The 20,012-nt window shown below is 43.6% G+C and overlaps 1 protein-coding gene across 4 annotated transcripts in view; it reads left to right on the top strand.

Moving 5' to 3' along the window:
* The window catches only part of LOC140204950 (synaptotagmin-A-like), a 139,486-nt gene extending 119,906 nt beyond the window's left edge, over positions 1-19,580 (top strand). For all 4 annotated transcript variants that reach the window (XM_072271950.1, XM_072271951.1, XM_072271952.1 and 1 more), the window contains exons 6-9: positions 4,038-4,205; positions 6,515-6,632; positions 11,153-11,286; positions 18,834-19,580. In XM_072271950.1, coding sequence (XP_072128051.1) covers positions 4,038-4,205; positions 6,515-6,632; positions 11,153-11,286; positions 18,834-19,043 — 630 coding nt within the window. In that variant the 3' untranslated portion in view covers positions 19,044-19,580. The remainder of the gene's footprint in view (positions 1-4,037; positions 4,206-6,514; positions 6,633-11,152; positions 11,287-18,833) is intronic.
* Positions 19,581-20,012: the final 432 nt, after the last annotated feature.

Here is a 20,012-nt window from a genome sequence, read left to right as displayed (position 1 = left end):
CTCTCTCAGATCACCGTGACCAGGGGAAGGGGTATACTTTGTGTAATATTAGTTGTAAATTTGTCAACCCTTTAAGGACTGTGTCATGCGACTAACTATCCCCTTGACTACTGACGCTGTGTACAAAAGAGTCTTTGAGAAATTGTGGAGTAACGCACACACGGCTGCCTCACACACGTCGCTTTGTACACTACAACAGGTCTCTGCAGATTAAGAACTCACTAAGCATACATAGTTCGCAACAAGGAAAATATTTGAATTATGTTTTTCTTTCTATTTGCTTAGTAGACTGACATGAGATATTTACGTAAGTGCTGCTGTCAGGATACGGGGTTGAAGTTACTGATTCAAGTTTATTGCAGAGAATTCAGCTTCCCGCTCTTTCCACATACTGTTGCACTGTACAATGTCAGATTAGTCATGGGGATGTGGGCTGAGAGAGAGGGTCCCTGACCCAAAATATGGACTCGTTTCTCTTTCCACAGATGCTGCCTGACTGGCTGAGTTCTTCCTGTATTTTCTGTTTCTGTCCATGACCCATTCTCCGCATGATAAGTTGGTGCTAATATACGTGGCATTTGTAATATTCAGAGTTATTTATCATATGTGCATCGATAAAGATGGTGCTGGCAAGACACGGCGATGCTTTGCAGGCAGCTAACAATTCTACTAAATATACCGTTTTCTGGACTACGATAACTGCAATCCGCAGTTTGTAATTTCCTTTCTGAAGCTGTGCTTTTGAACCATCAGTACAATCTGGCGTTTTAGTGGTACCCTGAAGGATTTGCCAAAGTGGACTCTCGACTATGCAGGTACGGCTGCAGCAGCCATTGCTGAAGCAGACTTGGGACTGGACTGAAACTTCAGGCTGGATTGAAGCAGTGGGACCCGGGCCCGAGAGCAGATAGTGAACTGGTGCTTAACCGATTTAAGCGCCGAGCCAGATTAAAAAGTTCAAGGCGTCGATGCTGAGGGCGAAGAACAAACTGGTGTTCAGCTCATTACTCATTGAGGCTTCACTCACCTCAGCGCTGAACTGACTGCAGCTGCGGCCTGCAGCCATCGGGCTCCGGGACAGGCTATAGCACTGAACTGGCTCTGAGATTGTGGACTTACTTTTGGGGACTCTGCAGTCCATGTCCTGTGGATTCTTTGTCTGCATGATTCATTCTTTCTTTTCCGCCCACTGAATGTTTGTCCTTGTGGTGCGGGAGTTTTCATAAATTCTATTGTTTCTTTGTTTTGTGGCTGCCTGCGAGAAGGTGGATCTCAAGGTTGTACATGGTATACATACTTTGATAGCAAATGTACTTTGAACTTTGAAACAGACAGTGAAGTGCATTGAGTACAACCCAAGGAAGTGCTGGGGGCAGCCTGCAAGTTTCACCACACGTTCTGGTGCCTATATAGCATGTCCACAGTGTTCAGCAGAACACAACACAGAACATCACAAGCAGGAACAACAACAAAACAAAACAAGACAACAACAGCAAAACAAGCCTCTTTCCCACCCTCAACCCCAAGACAGGCCACCTCTGAGTCTCCATTCCTTGACCCCGGACTCTCAAATTTGCAGATAATGGACCTCCAACCTCCAATCTCTGATTCGGACTCGGTTGTGGTCAATGTTAAGGACTGTTTGCAGATCGGATAAAATAAGCCTTGCACACACGCTGCACACAACACACTCTATTGCTAAGTTACAACAAGTGGTACTTTTCTCAGAAGTGCCTGAGCCTGTTTAACTGCAGTGCCATGTTCCGATCAGCCCACAGTGTCAGTTGCAACCTAACCTGCCATGATCCCAAATGCAAGAGACCTCACCACTGGTGTGTTCATTCTTTTATACCCTGGTCACTTCTCTCCACCCCTACCTGGGTCGATCCTTTGTCCGGGTCAACCCTTCACATGACCATTGCCTCGGGCACTACAGGCTCAGGTACAATACTTTGGTCACCCAGCACCCAGGCCATCCTTCCCTGGCACATCATACATTGTTCCTTGTGCTCTCTGGCCAATATTTTAGGATTCTTACTACAGGCTCCCAGGCCACCAGTTTTGTGTTTCTTTAGGAATTGTACCCTATAGAGTCAGAGAATCATACCGCACAGAAGCAGGTCCTTTGGCCCAAATCCTTCATGCCAAACAAGATGTCTATCTGAGCTAATTCCTTTTGCCCACATTTGGAACATAGCCATTTAAACCTTTCCGATCTACGTACCTCTCCAAAAGTCTTGTAAACATTGCACCCAGGGCATGTCCTTTTCTCACTGTTTCAATCAGGTAGGAGGTACAGAAGCCTGAAGGCACACACTCACCTTCTTCCCCTGTGCCATCCAATTCTTAAATGGACATTGAACCCATGAACACTACCTCACTTTTTTTTAATATATTATGTCTGTTTTTGCACAATTTTTAATCTATTCAATGTATGTATACTGTAATTGATTTACTTATTATTATTATTTTATTATTTTTTTCTTTTTCTTGTATCTTATGCGTTGCATTAAACCGCTACTGCGAAGTTAACAAATTTCATGACCCTGATTCTCTACAGCTTCATCTGGCAGCTCCTTCCCTACACCCATCACCCTCTGTGTGAAAAAATTGCCCCTCAGGTCCATTTTAAATCTTTCCCTTTTCACTTAAATCTCCGTCCTCAAATTTTAGATTCACCTCATTCTTTTGTTCAGTCATTTTTTCCATGACCATGATTGTTCTTGCCAAATTTTTCTACAGAAGTGGTTTGCCATTGCCTTCTTCTGGGCAGTGTCTTTACGAGACAGGTGAGTGGAGGGAAGGAGCACCTTACACCTCCTTTGATAGGGACATATCTCCACCCTGCCGCCAGCAGACTCCCCTCCCCCCGGGAAAAAGACTGTGACCATTCACCCATCCACCTCTGATGGCGGCGAGGAGAAAGATGTTGAATGTGGGTCTCCAGGCTCCTGTGCCTCCTCCCTAATCGTAGTAACGAAAAGAGGTCATGTTCCGGAGTGGGCTGGGACCTTTCTCCCTGGTGTATACTAGGCTGAGAGTGACCTAACAAATAACACCAGGTGTAAGTGAGGTGAATAGTTAAAGTCTTTTTCCCAGGGTAGGGGAGACTAAACTGAGAGAATGTAGGATGAAGGTGAGAGGGGAAAGTTTTAAAGAGGACCTTTAAATGGCAGGACTATAGTGCGTATATGAAATAAGCTGCCAGAAGAAGCGGTTGATTTGGATACAATCACAACATTGAAAAGGCAATTAGACAGTTACATGGATCAGAAAGGTTCAGAGCTGGGGTTCCCAACCTTTGATATGCCATGGACCCCTACCACTGATCCAGGGGTTTGTGGGCCCCAGGTTGGGAACCCCTGATTTAGAGGGATATGGATCAAATACTGGCTCAGGTCTGCAACTTGACCACAGAGTCATAGAACACGACGGGCTCTTTGGCCCATCTAGTCTGTGCTGAACTGTTATTTGACTGGTTGGGCCGAAGGGTGCTGTATCACTCTGTTGCACTGCATTTTAATTTGATACAACACTGATGCAATAAAGACAAACTTTTATGACAATGAATAGATCAGGTCAATCTCTGTATAAAGGAGAGGATTGGCTAATTGCTTGTTAATCCGGTTTGGTGCTTACACTGTTGAAAATCACTGAGGTTCATTTTTGCTCCGAATTTATGGGAGATGACCATCCCTTTGCAGTTTCCTGGAGAAATTACCCTGCTTTCACTGGAGTTCAACTCTGAATGTTTTGTTTTCTGAGTAAACTGATCTTGTTTGCTATGCAATAGATTTTCAATGCTGACTGACACCGAGCCTCCAGTGTGTCACTGATCTCAATGTTGTAATGCCCTGGGATCTCAGTGTAGGTTGAACTGAACTGTGGTGGATTTATCAGCCCCAGGTGAGTATGAGCTGTCCCAGTATATGCACATAGGTGGCTACTCAAAGAGGGAGAATTTGAGTCACTGTCTTAGTATTTCCCTGTAACACATGTGCCTGCTGCTTCAGTTCACACCTGACTTTCTGTTCCAGGTTCCTTACTCAGAGCTGGGAGGTAAAATCCTTGTCATGGCCGTGTACGACTTTGACCGGTTTTCGAAGCACGATGCCATTGGTGAAATCCGGATTCCAATGAGCAGCATTGACCTGGCTCATGTGATTGAGGAATGGAGAGACCTTGAGTCAGCTGAGAAGGAGGAGGTATGGAGATAACTGCATGCCGCTGAGGGGTAGCCTGGTAGTCGTATCATCTTGTAGTGCAAAAAGAGAGCAATGATAGTGAGTTTTTGTTTTTGGGTCATTGTCCATTCAAAAATCTGATAGACTTAAAGACATTGGCTTAATTCTTCTCCTTTCAGCCTTTCACATGCTCTGCCTTTCCATTATGGCTGATTTATTATCCCTCTCAATCTCACCTTTGATGCCCTTACTATTCAAGAACCCATGAACCTCTGCTTTAAATATACCCAATGACTTGCCCTCCACAGTTGTCTGTGATGATGAATTTCACAGACTCACCAGCCTCTAGTTCAAGAATTTATCTCTCATCCCTGTTCTAAAAGAATATCCTTGTGTGCTGAGGCTCTGCCCTCTATTCCTAGACTCTACCACCTTACCTCTTGTACCATATTTCATAGGTTTCATTGAATGGCGGAGGGGAACAGGCTATTCCTAAATGTTGGGTGTGTCTTCAGACTCCTTCCCTAACTCTCTTGTGTAGAAGAACTGTATTATATTGTTGCAGACCCTTTCAATTCCAATCCCAGACTTGCCAGATGTACTGATGTGACTGGACCTGGAGATTCCTGACGGGGCAAGCGGGTGATGGTTTATCAGGTGCTGTGTGTTCCACCTGCCATTCACACAGCATTTCTGGTCTCCCAATGCATGAACCTGAAGTTATCAATGTCATATTGATGGTCCCTTCTCAAGGGCCTGTTGTAAGTGGGAATATAAAAGTCTTTATTGGCCCAGCAAATCTCCAGTAGAGACCAAGTCCAGGGGAATTCAAGGGAGTCTTACCCTCCTGACACAGTGTCTATACTTCGTCAATACAAAGAAAATAAACCAGTTTCAATCACTGTAATCACCTACTTAACCTTAACATTTTGAAAATCATTCATTCATTAGGTGCCATGTCATATGACGTGGGCATTGATGGTCTTGACCATTATTGTTCTTGGCAAATTTTTTCTACAGAAGTGATTTGCCATTGCCTTCCTCTGGGCAGTCTCTTTACAAGACAGGCAACCCCAGCCATTATCAATACTCTTCAGAGATTGTCTGTTTGGCGTCAGTGATCTCATAACCAGGACTTGTGATATGCACCAGCTGCTCATACAACCATCTAACACCTGCTCCCATGGCTCCACGTGACCTGATCAGGGGGTTAAGCAGGTGCTACACCTTGTCCAAAAGACCTACAAGCTAGTGGAGGGAAGGAGTGCCTTACACCTTTTTTGGTAGAGATGTACCTTCACCCTGCCACCCAATTTTGAATATGGTCGGGGTCAGGTAAATTTACAGAATTACTTATGTACAATAGTAGCACATCCTAACTAGTAGAACCTCTGAATATTCAATATTGTTGTCTGTTCCAAAAGCCTCAGTACAATCTCCTGACGTCCAAAATACACCCCTTCTGTTATAGTGTTGATGGATGGCTCCATGAATATACAACTAAACAGAAAGTTAAGTGACAAGACAGATTCTGATCTGAATTGTTACTTAAGTGGAACAGATACACCTTTAACAAAAGGCTAATAGTCAGACATTCTTCTACCATTTTCCCCTATGTAGTTTCAGTGAGACAGAATCAGAATGATTGGATTCACTAGCCACAAAATATCAGTTGGAAGTTAAATTGTGAACAGCTTTTATTTCCTGAAGACTGGTTCTCATTTTCGTTAATCCATAATTATGCTACCCAGAATATATCTTCTGAATGAACCCTAACAAGCCAGAGATCCCCAAGAATCAGAGGAGATGGTGTACTTTTTTTCTTTGAGCACACCCTCAGCTCTTTTCCTCTCTCTAGCACAGACATCTCCAACCAAGACTGGCTCAGGAGCTTGGCATTGGGCTGTCTGCCTGTGATGTGGGTCTCGGTGTTGTGGGCATTGGTCTGGCCATAGACACCGTTACCCCAGCCGAGGGGAGCACTCTCAAAGCAACCAATTAATAACTACGATATTGGCGCCAGAACGTATGGCGACACTTACAGGATAGCCTCAGCACATCTTAGCTGGCTGTTAACACAAGCGATGCATTTAGCTGTATGTTTCGATGTACATGTGATGAATAAATCTGAAATGGAAATATTTCTACTTCCATCCACCAGTTCTTTGGTCAGCGGAGAAAAATATTTTGATGTCAGAGAAAGGCGTCAACCAAAGACCAACCAAAATAGACTAGAATAAGTCCGGCATAATTCATTCATCATTGTGACCACGTATTGCTTGTTCTGCTTTTTATGAGAAAGTCACCAACATTTTTGTCTCTTGTTAAAGCAAGAGAAACTGGGCGATATCTGCTTCTCACTTCGCTACGTTCCGACTGCAGGCAAGCTCACTGTCATTGTGCTGGAAGCCAAAAACCTGAAGAAGATGGATGTTGGTGGACTGTCAGGTAAGAGCTGAACACGGATTTCAGGGTGAAAGTAAAACCATAAGACACAGGAGCAGAATTAGGCCAATCAGCCCATTGAATCTGCTCTGCCATTCCATCATGGCTGATCCAAGATCCCACTCAATCCTATACACCTGAGATTCATTACTTCTCGCCACATCCTTTGATGCCCTGACCGATCAGGAAACTATCAACTTCCGCCTTAAATGTGCCCACATACTTAGCCTCCACCGCAGTCTGTGGCACAGCATTCCAGATTCACTACTCTCTGGCTAAAAAAATTCCTCCTTACCTCTATTCTAAAAGGTCACCCCTCAATTCTGAGGCTGTTCCCTCTAATTCTGGATATCCCCACCACAGGAAACATCCTCTCCATACCCACCCTATCTAGTCCTTTCAACATTCAATAGGTTTGAATGAGATCCCCACACATTCTTCGAAATTCCAGTGAGTACAGGCCCAAAACTGCCAAATACTCCCCATATGTAAACCCCCTTCATTCCTGGAATCATCCTCATGAACCTCCTCTGGACCCTCTCCAATGACAACACATCCTTTCTGAGAAAGGGGATGAGTTCTCAGTGAGAGACTCATTACCTCCACACTAATTCAGTCTCCAAATCTCCCATTTTCATCATCCTGGAGACACCAGCAGCTGCAGAAACTGGAATCACTGAGTGATATGCTGGAGGAACTCAGTGTGTCAGGCAACATCTGTGATGAGAGACGGTTAACAATCTGAGTCAAGACTCTTCATGTGGACTCGATGAAGAGTGTCAGCCAGCCTGAAATGTTAACTATCCATTTCCCTCCTAGTTGTTGCCTGACCTACTGAGATCCTCCAGTATTTTGTATCTTGATCCTGCAGTTACAGGCTAGGGAAGCCACTCAACACTATGGCTATGAAAGCAGGTCAGAGACCAGGTCAACATACACAAAATGTTATGACTTAGCAGGTCAAGCAGCATCCATAGAAATGAACAAATATTCAATGTTTCAGGCCGAGAACCTTCTTCAGGACTGGAAAGGAAGAGGGAAGACATGAGAATGAAAAAGATAGAGGGAGGGGAAGGTGGATGGGAAAGGTAAAGGGCTGGAGAAGGAATCTGACAGGAAAGGAGAATGGACCATAGGAGAAAGGAGAGGAGGAAGGGCCCTGGGGAAGATGATAGGCAGGTGAGAAGAGGTGAGAGGCCAGAGTGGTGAATAGAAGACGAGTGGAGGAGGAGGGAATTTTTTTTAACCAGAAGGAGAATTTGATATTCATGCCATCAGGTTGGAAACTACCTAGACAGGTGTTGCCCCTCCGCCCTGAGGTTGGCCTCATTATGGCAAATGAGGAGACCATGGACCGACAAGTTAAAACAGGAATGGGAACCTGAATTCAAATGTTGAGCCACCGGGAAGTTTTGCTTTCCAGGAGATTCACAGAATAAGGATGGATTGTCAGGCGGAATGGACGTGCGGACATACGAGTTAGGCTTGATCGAAATGACATGTTTTCCCATGGCTAGTCAGATGTTTCAGGAATATATCTCCCTTTAATTGCTGATGTCCAACACAATGCTTTATATTGTTTTGTCTCAGCAAAGTGAACAGCTTGGCATATGTAAAATCCAATTTAAAGTTAAAATATTTAGATTCCATCAATATTTATACAACTATAAAAGTAGGTTGGACAAGAAATTACATTCAACCAAATTACATCCTCAATATGTCCTGTAATACTCTGCACAGTTAGTCTATGAAGCATCGAGTTTAGAAAAATCCTAAGTTTCTAGTGAAGGTCCCCAATCACCCACCAATCTCTCCAAGCTGATCAATTCTTGCAGCTGCCATTCCCCAAAACAAGGAAGCACAGGAATTATTTCAACCTTCTAGTTACCATTATACTGACTTGCATTTGTTTAATGATGTTTACATCATAAAATATCCCAAGGTAGAAGAGAACAGATGTTGAATAATAGCTGAAAGGAGGTGGTCTAAGAGCTGGGCTTTGAGAAAGGTTTCACAGTGAGGATTAGGAGGATTCCAGGGAGCAAGGCCGAGGTGGGCTGATGTTTATCCACAGCACAGATGTGTGCACTTAACTCCAAACCTGCCAGTGACATTAATTAGGAAATAGCATTCCTTCCTGGGGACAGACTCAAAGAAATGCTATCGCATAACATGAGGCTGCTTAGCCCATCCCTGACTGTGATCCCATTCCCCTGACTGTAGTAATAGGAGCATGTTTCTAGTTTCTGTTTGAAGCCCATGATGGTATTATCTTTCACCACCCCTTTACCAGGATTGTGACCAGTTGCCCTTCCCTTCCGCTCATGGTTGCAGCAACCCCAGCATCTACAATCTCAGCTAAAATTGAGCAACCATCCTACCACCATCAAACCTCAACACAGTCCTACCACCATCAATAACGCTGAAAAACAACCATATTTCAAGTTTAAACAGAGTCACCCCTCTTTTTATTATGCGACCATAAGACATGGAAACAGAATTAGGCCATTCTGCACATCAAGTCTCTCAACCCCATTCTCCTGCCTTCTCACCATAATCTTTGACCTGCCCTTGGCCCCCATACTAATCAAGAACCTATCAAACTCTGCCTTAAAAATACCCAATGACTTGGCCTCCACAGCCATCTGTGGCAACGAATTCCACAGATTCACCACCCTCCGGTTAAAGAAATTCCTCCTCATCTGTTCCAAAGGGATTTCCTTCTATTCTGTGGTTGTGCCCTCTGGTCCTAGGCTCCCCCACCATGGGAAACATCCTCTCCACATCCACTCAATCCAGACCTTTCAATATTCGATAGGTTTCAAGGAAATCCCTCCTCATTCTTCTAAACTCCAGTGAGTACAGAGCCATCAAACGCTCCTCATATATTAACACTTTCTCTCCCAGGATCATTCTTGTTCATCCTGTTTCTCTTCCATATCCTTTGAATTTTCATTGCAAATTTACATTCTAAATAGCATCAATGCTAATGTTTTCCACAATGGTTTTAAGTAATTATATTTATTTTATCGAGTCCCTGCTTCCACTCTTCTTTGGGACCAAGTTAGTTAAAAATAACTCCCTCTCATTATTAGCAACACAAGAAGCGCTGGAGGAACTCAGCAGGTCAGGCAGTATCTATGGAAGGAAATGGACAGTCAATGACTGATGAAAGATCTCAGCCCAAAACATTAATTCTACAATTTCCTCTAAAGATGTTGCCTGACCCGCTGAGTTCCTCCAAATTTTGATGTATTTCTCCAGATTCCAGCATCTGCAGTGTCTTGTGTCTCCAAACACCCCAAATAATTTGATAATCAGGACTGTGAAGTCTGATGTACTCGCATTGCAGTCTTTGAACTGTTCAGACGCAGTTCTCTTGGGCAAAGGGGGTTTGTACTTGGCTCCATTCACCTGAAGTAGTGAACCCGGGAGTAGCTGTATTGTCCAAAGACTTTGTGCTATAGATTTGCTTTGCTGATGCTCCTTGCAGCCATCAGAGTAGCAGCAGACATTTCTCCCCTGGGCTGTATTGAGTATAAAATCACTCATATATGAATACAACAAACAGTACAGCACAGCACAGGCCCTTTGGCTCACAATGTTGTGCCAACCTTTTAACCAATTCTAAGGTTAATTTAACCCTTCCCTTCTACATAGCGCTCCATTTTTCTATCATCCATGTGCCTATCTAAGAGTTTCTTTAACATTCTAATGTATCTGCCTCTACCACCACCACTGGCAAGGTATTCCATGCACCCACCACTTCCTGTGTAAAAAAATTACCTCTAACTTCTCTCCTATACTTTCATCTTAAAATTATGCCCTCTCATAGTAGTCATTGCCATCCTGGGAAAAGGGGATTGGCTATCCACTCTATTTATGCCTCGTGCCATCTTATACACCTCTATCAAGTCAATTCTCATCCTCCTTTGCTCCAGAGAGAAGCCCTAGCTCACTCAACCTATCCTCAGATGACATGCTCTCTAATCCAGACAACATCCAAGAAAATCTTCCCTGCACCCTCTCTAAAGCTTCCACATCCTTCATATAATGAGCCAACCATAGCTAGACACGATATTCCAAGTGTGGTCTAACCACAAGAGTTTTAAGGAGTTGTAACATTACTTCTTGGCTCTTAAATTCAATTCCCTGACTAATGAAGTCCAACACATAATATCCCCTTTTAACAGCCCTATCAATCTGCATCTATGGACATGAACCCATCCCGCATTACCTCCACACTGCTAAGAATCCTGCTATTAACCCTGTATTCTGGCTTCAAGTTCAACCTTCCAAAGCGAATCACTTTGTACTTTTCTGGATTGAACTGCATCTGCCACCACTCAGCCCAGCTCCGCATCCTGTCAATATCACATTACAGGCTACGAGAACCCTCCACACTATCCATAAACCCAAAAACATACCACCCACCCTTCCACTTACACGTCGAAGTTATTTATAAAAATCACAATGAGGAGTTTGCATCTACTCATTAATCCTGGAATTAATGTTCATACTAGATCCATATGTGAAAATCCACCTCATGCAGAATTCCAAGAGGCTGAAGAAGAAGAAGACGACTATTAAAAAGAACACCTTGAACCCATACTACAACGAGTCTTTCAGCTTTGAAGTGCCCTTTGAGCAGATTCAGGTATGGTCAAGCACGTGTTTGTGAAAAACCTGTTCAATTTTTTATTGGTATTGGTGTTTATTATTGTCACACGCACTGAGTGAAAAGCTCGTCTTGCATACTGTTCTTACAGATCAGATCACAATCCAAATCACAATGTCCAATCACTGTATTATAGTAGAATGAGGTGAAACAATAACAATGCAGATAAAAGCATAACAGCTACAGTGCAGGTAAACAATAAAGTGCAAGATCATAAAGTAAATTGTGAGGCCAAGATTCCATCTTATCTTACTGGGGTCCATTCAATATCCCTATTAAAAGCAGGACAGAAGCTGCTGATACAATACTGTGCAAAAATCCTGGGTACATATATATAGTAAGAGTTTTGCACAGTACTGCATTTGTCAATGTGGAATGGAGAGCGAGTTTGTAAATGGGGTGGAAGGAAAGGATGTTGGGAATGGTAAGGGTGGAGCACCATTTGGAGGGGTGTGGGACAGGGGGCAGAGAAGGAGTGCCAGAGGTTGAGGGTGGTACAGGAGCAAACACACCCAACTTTGAGACACCAGGTCATTTGATTCCAAACAAATGGCTTATTGAATGTCTCTCTGGTGCTTTCCACTCCCTGCCCTCTCCTTTCCCCTTTTCCCAACCATGATTTCCCTCTCCCTGCCCCCTTCCCACTATCAGAGACCCATATCAGAATTAGGTTTATAATCACTCATATATGTCACGAAATTTGTTTATTTTTTCAGCAGAGTACTGTGTAATACTTAAAATTACTACAGTACTGTGCAAAAGTTTGTGCACGCGCTTGTGTGTGTGTGCGCACGCACGCGCCTAAGACTTTTATGTACTATGTGCTTTTAGGCTTCTGTATCTTCTACCCAATGGGAGAGGGGAGAAGGGAGAATGTCCAGATAGGGTGGGGTGTGTCGTTGATTAAGTTGGCTACTTTACTGAGGCGGCAAGGTATAGACAAGAACACAATTTGTCTCCAGTAAATGGGTGTCCAAAACTCAACATCTAACAGCAGCACACCTCCACCATCAACACCGTGTGTGAAGGAAGGGGGAAATCACCACTAACTTTGGTCAGCCTTATAAATACAAGCCGAAACTCTTTAGTCCAGCAACTCTTGTGGTCCAGCTTGTTTGGAATCTATGGTAATTAAGGCTTCTAAGGTCTAACTAAGATCTAAAATTCCCTAAGATCCATCTTTACCTGTAGCTGATTACGCCACCAGTCAACTTCTGTGACTTCAGCTGACAGGGTTCTTGATTTATGGAAGCTTCAGGTTCCGAATGAGAGACAGAAAGTGACAACGTTCAAACAGAACAATTCTCCTGCTCAGAGGAAGTTGAATGCAGCAGTTGTTGTTGTTTGGATTTTCTGTGGATCATGAACAATAAATTTCTAAAGGTGCCAGACTAGTTTCTGTGGACCACCAGCAGTAAATTTCTAAAGGTGCCAGACTAGTTTCTGTGGACCACCAGCAGTAAATTTCTGAAGGTGCCAGACTCATGAGTTTGGAATGACAAGAGCAGATTAGAAGCTTGCGACAACAGCAATTTCCCAGAGCTGCTCCGTCTTCTACAGGTCACAGGTCAGGTGTAGGTGTCTGGGTGTGTGTGGAGAGGCACTCAACAACTTCAACTCCATTCCAGACAAGGAAGCCCATTTGACTAAATATCCTGTCAGTCACTCTAAAAGTACTAGTCCCTTTGTCACTGGTACAGGGTGATTGCAAACTGCACCACAAACTTAGTGCAGCTTTTTGCCGAGAACAGCAGCTCTCAAACCGGTTACTCAGCCACCATGAAGAATAGTGGCTATGGGCCCATGGGAACATCACCAACAACAGTTCTCCTCCAAGTTACACCATCCTGACTTAAACATAGAACACAGAACATTACAGCAATGTACAGGCCCTTTGGCGAACAATGTTGTGCAAACTAACCCTTCCCTCCCATACAGCCCTCCATTTTTCTATTATCCATTTGCCTATCTAAGAATCTCTTAAGTGTCCCTACTGTATCTGCCTCTATCACCACCCCAGGCAACACGATCCACACACATACCACACCCTGTATGAAAACTTACCTCTGACGTCCCCCTATACATTCCTCCAATCACCTTAAAATTAGGTACCCTGTATTAGCCATTTCCACCCTGGGAAAAAAAGTATCTGGCTTTCTATTCAATCTATGCCTTTTATCTTGGATATCCCTATCAAGTCACCTTTCATCCTCCTTCCCTCCAAAGAAAAAAGCCCTATTTCACACAACCTGTCCTCATAAGATATGCTCTCTAGTCCAGGCAGCACTCTGGTGAATCTTTTCTGCACCCTCTCTAAAGTTTCTACATTCTTCCTATATGAGGTGACCAGAACTGAACACAATACTCTAAGTGTGATCTAACCAGGGTTTTATAGAGCTGCAACATTACTTTGCAGCTCTTGAACGCAACCCCCCAACTAATGAGGGCCAACACACCATACACCTTCTGAACAACTCTATCAACTTGCATGTCAACTTTGAGTGATCTCTGGAAGTGGACACCAAGATCACTTTGCTCCTCCACACTGCTAAGAATCCTGCCATTAACTTTGCATTCTGCCTTCAAATTTGTCCTTCAAAAATGAATCATTTCACACTTTTCCAGGTTGAACTGGAATATAAGTGACTCACATAACAGAAATGGTTGATTCTAAATCCAAGGGCTCTATAGGAACATCTCTACCAGAGGGAATACTGTTGTTCATGAGGGCTGGACGGTAAATGCTGCCCTAGTCAGCACCATCCTTAACCCATGATTCAGTTTTGTAAACCAAGGCTCAAACAAGGTTGAGAACTTTGACAAGTCCAACTTCCAGGGAAAGTCTGTGAGACAAAGTGTGTTTGTGAAGTGTCCCGGTGCAAACACAAATCTTTGAAACCAATGTTTTCGACTTACTATGTTTCCATGGTAGCCATTGTACAAAGTCTTTTCATTTTAAAAGAATTTCTTCTTGACAATTCTTGAAATTCTCCAACTATTTCTTTGTTTTCCTGATTTATCATATTTCTGTTGTCATCTCAGTTTTCAAAGCTACCTCTAATTCAGAGCGGTTGGCTCATGGTTCAGAGGTGTCTGACAGCCTTTGCCTATGATGGTCATTTGATCTGGCTACATTCGTGTGCTCTGAACCTGTTCCCCTGTCCACCAGTGTCAGCTGCAACAGAACACGAAGGCTTCCCGTGTTTTCAAAATCAGAATCAGATCCAGGTTTAATATCACTGACATGTACACATTTGAAATTTGTTGTTTGGCGGCAGCAGTACAGTGTAATACATTTAAAAAACTATAAATTACAAAAAAAAAGATATATTATGTTATAAACTAAATAAGTGCAAAAAGAGAGCAAAACTAGCAAAGTAGTGTTTATGGGGTGGTTCATTATCGGTTCAGAAATCTGTTAGCGGAGGAGAAGAAACTGTGCCTAGAGTGTTGAGTGTGTGTCTTCAGGCTCCTGCACCTTGTCCTTGATGGTATTAATAAGAAGAGAGTATGCCCTGGGTGATGGGCATCCTTGATGATGGATGCCACCTTTTTGTGGCAAACATCAGTGAAGGTTGCACTTATCTTGTTTACTGGAGGCGTAGTGCACATCAACACTCCGCTGAATTGTTACATGTGAACACAAAACTAACAGGTGGAAAATAGATTACTTTCTCTTAATTAAATGATCCCCATCTGCATCAGAGTCAGTCAGAGTCGAGTTCATTGCCATCTGCACAAATCCATGTGTGAACAGGTGCAGAGAAAAACTTACTTGCTGCAGCGTCACAGGCACAGAGCGTCAGATAATAGCATTCACATGAAAAAGATAAACTGTACACAATTTTTACAAGAGTACAAAATTAGAACACTAAATAGCAAAGTCCATTGTAGTGCAAAGTGGTCATAAACTGCAGTGACTGATTGGTTCTAAGCTGAATGGTCAAAGGGAAGTAGCTGTTCCTGAACCTGGTGATGAGGGACTTCTGGCTTCTGTACCTCCTACCTGATGGTAGCGGTGAGAAGATGGCAGGATCCCACTTATTGAATTAACAGAAACCATACAATTATGCACAGAGTAACCTTTATCCTGTTGAATGAACATGAAAGTCGTATAGTTCCACAATGCTTCTGAGTAAACAGTTACCCTCTACAATTAAACACACTGTGCAATCCATCTGCCCTCACATGGGTTGCACTGTTTGTACAGTGCCCAGCCCCCAGCCTATTGAGTAAACAGGAACACTGTAGTATTTCAGCAGGAGAGGCCCTTTTCCTGTTGAGTAAACTCATTATGTGTAATTATAGAGTGCGTGATCCCACTGAATAGAGGAAACCTTCAGATGCGCATTCAGAGAGATTGGCCTGCAACATAGTGATTAAGCAGAACTCAAAGTTCAAAGTAAATTTATTATCAAAATATGTATATGTCACCATATACATCACGTATGTGTCACCTTGAGATTCATTTTCTTGCGGCATTTACAAGAAAATAAAGAAGTACAATAGCATTTACGAAAAACTATAAATAACGAAGACTGACAAACAACCAATGTGCAAAAGAAGACAAATCATGCAAATAATAAAAACGTAAATAAGTAATACTGAGAAGATGGGTTGTAGAGTCTTTGAAAGTGAGATTAGTTCAGAGTTGAGGTGAGTGAAGTTACCCACGCCGGTTCAGGAGTCAGATGGTTGGCTGGTAATAACTGTTCCTGAACCTGATGGTGTGGGACCTAAGGCTCCCATACCTCCTACCTGAAGGTAGTAGTGAGAAGTAGTGGATGGTGGGGTTCCTTGAAGGTAGTAGTGAGAAGTAGTGGATGGTGGGATGCTGCTTTCTTGTGGCAGGGGTCCTTGTAGACGTGCACTGCCTGTGATGGACTGGGCTGTATCCACCAATTTCAGTAAATTTTCCGTTCCAGGGCATTCCACACCAGGCCGTGATACAACCAGTTAGGATACTCTCCACTGTGCATCTACAGAAGTTTGTCAATGTGCATATTTATCACAGTGTATTTGGAGGCAGAGACAGCCCCATCTCCTACCCGGTGGTAGTAACACTGACCATCTTCAGAATGAAAAGGGACAGGCACCGTTGCTGCACACTGAGTAACATGCCACTCTGAATACACCAGGACTGCCACAGCCTGCATATGGTGGAATAACTCAGAGAGCAATGGCTGCAGAAGTAACATACCCCTGTGAAGATACCAGGACTCCCACTATTGCGCGCAGTGTAATAACTCATATACCAATGGCTGCAGGAGTAACATACCCCTGTGAATACACCAGCACTCCCACAGCTACGCATGGTGCAATAATTAATAGAGGATTGGCTGTGGGTGGCAGAGTCAGTTCCACACAGTTTGCTCTCTCTCTGAGACCACGTGGGGGGGGGGGGGTCCCAGCCCATATGGGATCTCCAAGTTCGTGTGTGGTCTCTGAGCTCGCATGGGGTCTCTAAGACATTGCGGGGTCTCTCCAGTTGCTCCAGTATCTCCCACAGACTGGAGATGAGCAGTGTGTTAATTGGCTGCTGGAAATTACCCCTTAAACAGGATAGTAGCAGAGAACCAAAAAAGAATGACGTGACATGAGAGAATGTGGGCACAGGAAATGCAGAGAGGAGAGGGGAACCAATCGATGTTTTTTCCCTACAAACAAGCACGGAGCCAATGGGCTGAATTGCCTCTGACTTTTTATTGTAACCAATGAAAACAGTGTGTTGTTTCCACCCTCTCCCCCTATCACCCTATCTACTCACGTTGCCCATTTCAGGGAGCTACAGATGCACCGGAATGTCTCTCTGCACATTAAAGACTCCTCGAATTCTGTGCACTTTCCATTACACTTCATCTCCCAAAGTGCAGCACATCAAAACTTGTTCAGGTCAAACTCCATTTGCCATTTCTTGGGCCTAAACCTGTAACTAATCTATATCCCACTGTATGCTTTGACAACCTTCCTCACTGTTTACAATGTCTTCCTGCCGCTGTCTGTCAGGAGTTTGTACATTCTCCCCGTGAGTGCATGGGTTTCCTCCGGGTGCTCCAGTTTCCTCCCACAGTCCAAAGACATACCGGTTGGTAGGTTAATTGGTCATTGTAAATTGTCCCGTAAGAGGGCTAGGGCTAATTCTGGGGTTGCTGGGCAGCGTGGCTCGAAGGGCTGGAAGGGCCTATACTGTGCTGTATCTCAATCAATCAATAAATATAAACTTACTGATCAGCCCGATGCACTTACATTCAAATTATTTAACCACATATCACAAATGTCAGGAGTCCCAGCACAGAACCCGTGGAACACCACTGGTCACAGACCTCTAGCCAGAGACACATTCCGCACCCCCTCCACCCCCAACTTCATGATCAAGCTCCTTTTGAATCCAGTTTAACAAATTATTGCAGGTATCAGGTGCCTTAGTTTTCTGGATCAGCTGAACATGAGCGACTTTGTCAAGTGCTTTACTGCCCAACATTGACTATTGTCAGTCTTTGTCTATATACAGTTACTTGTAAATTCTGTTGTATTTCTCAAAATAGCATATGATAACATCTACATACTTTATAATAAATTTACTTCGAACTTTCAACTTTTGAAGGTCTTCCAGTGGCAATCACTGCCTCTATTCAGTGTATGTCGCTGGCTACAGTACCTTGTGTTGATGGGGATGAACAGGGACAGGAGGTCCCAATGATGTAAATGGCTCTGTGCCCAGGATTTGGAGCACATTCTTCCCCTGTGCATGGACAGGTGAGATGCTCCAGATCTCATCTCAAAGTTCAAAGTAAATTTATTATCAAAGTACGTATATGTCACCATTAACCCATCACTTGTCATTCCTTCTTCTCACCGCTGCCATCAGGAATAAGGCAGCGGAGCCTCAGGACCCACACCACCAGGTTCAGGAACAGTTATCAACCATCAGGCTCTTGAACCAAAGGGGATAACTTCACTCAACTTCACTTGCCCCATCATTGAAATGCTTCCACAGTCTATGGCCTCACTTTTAAGGACTCTTCATCTCATGTTCTTGATATTTGTTTCTTTTTGCATTTGCACAGATTTGCATGTTGCATGTTGATTGGTCACCCAGTTAGTGTGGTCAACCATTGATTCTATTATGGATTTATTGAGTAGGCCTGCAAGAAAATAAATTTCAGGGTTGAATATGGTGACATATATGTACTTTGATAATAAAATTACTTCGAACTTTGATATACTACCCTGAAGTTCATTTTCTTGCAGGGATTCACTGTAGAATGAAGAAATTCTATAGAATCAATGAAAAACTACTCACAGACAAAAGCTGACATTGATTGCTTGTCTGTCTTTGTTAGTGTGTAGTTTTTCATTAGTTCTGTTGTATTTCTTTGTTCAGTGTTTTAAGGACATATCTATACAAAAGGGCCTAATATATAAATGAGGTTGATGGTCAGACGACACTGGATGTTTCTGGAACTGAATTTACCAGACTATGCCATGCCTTTCTTAGGTGAGAAGTAACAATCTGTATCTTGCAGAAAGTCCAAGTGGTCATCACTGTTCTGGATTACGACAAGCTGGGAAAGAACGAAGCAATCGGCAAGTGTTTTGTGGGCTGCAATGCAACCAGCGCTGAGCTTCGACACTGGTCGGACATGCTGGCCAACCCCAGGCGACCCATCGCACAGTGGCACACCCTCCAGCCCGAGGAAGAGGTCGACATCGCCCTGGGCATCAAGGCGTCATGATATCACACACGGGCCATTAGGAGACGCAGTAGTTGAATAAGCTTTGAACAGCTGTTTGTTTTTTTTGTGGCTATTTGTAAAATATTATCACAAACAAGTTGTTGATGAGCCTACACATGTACCTGTCCCAGGATATCACAGTGTGTTCAGAACAGCCTTGAATAAGGCCAAGTGTTTCTCTACTTTTCAGGCGGTCTGGGCACAGTGATTATATTCAAGGAAACTGTTTTTATTCCAGATCTGGTCATATTGTTATTCTATTTTCATTCTATGATTGTGTAGCGTTGTGCCTGTTTTGTAAGGGGGAAGTTAGACCGGGAGGTGAAATGAGTGAAGAGAGAAAGCTACAAGGTAACGGTATTGAAGAAAAGGCAAAAATGCAGGTAACATCAACAGTACAAAATAGCTGAAAGAGGAATAAGAGAAAGGACTGTACCACGAACCCTAAAACGATCAGAGATTGCGGTGAGCAGATAGAACTCTATTTTGTGAACGGAAGTTTGATCTGTTGAATAAAACTTAAGTTATTGTTCTTCATGCACTGTGACTGGTGCTGGTTATTTCTAGACTGGTTGCCCACCACCCAAACTCATCACCGCAGTCAGCACTCCACTGTGTGGATAGAAATCCGTTCAGTCTGGCCACCCACCCAAACTCGTCACCTCAGCCCGCACCTCATTGTGTACAACCAGGGGGTGGGAGCATGCGGAGAACCATTCAATCTGACCACATTCACATCAGGTGCTTCAGCCAACACAGTTGAGCACGACAGTGCAGCGGTTAGCACGATTCCATTACAGCACCAGCGACCAGTGTTCAATTCTCACCGCTGTCCATAAGGAGTTTGTCGGTTTCCTCCCACAATCCAAAGGTGTACAGGTCAGTAAGTTAATTGGTCACAGGGGTGTAATTGGACAGTGCAGGCTCATTGAGTGGGAAGGGCCTGTTACCGTGTTACATCTCTAAATA

The sequence above is a fragment of the Mobula birostris genome, chromosome 11 (genome assembly GCF_030028105.1).
Source record: "Mobula birostris isolate sMobBir1 chromosome 11, sMobBir1.hap1, whole genome shotgun sequence".
NCBI classification, from domain to species: domain Eukaryota; kingdom Metazoa; phylum Chordata; class Chondrichthyes; order Myliobatiformes; family Myliobatidae; genus Mobula; species Mobula birostris.
The sequence above is the reverse complement of the archived record's forward strand: the minus strand, read 5'-3'. Positions and strand labels throughout refer to the sequence as shown.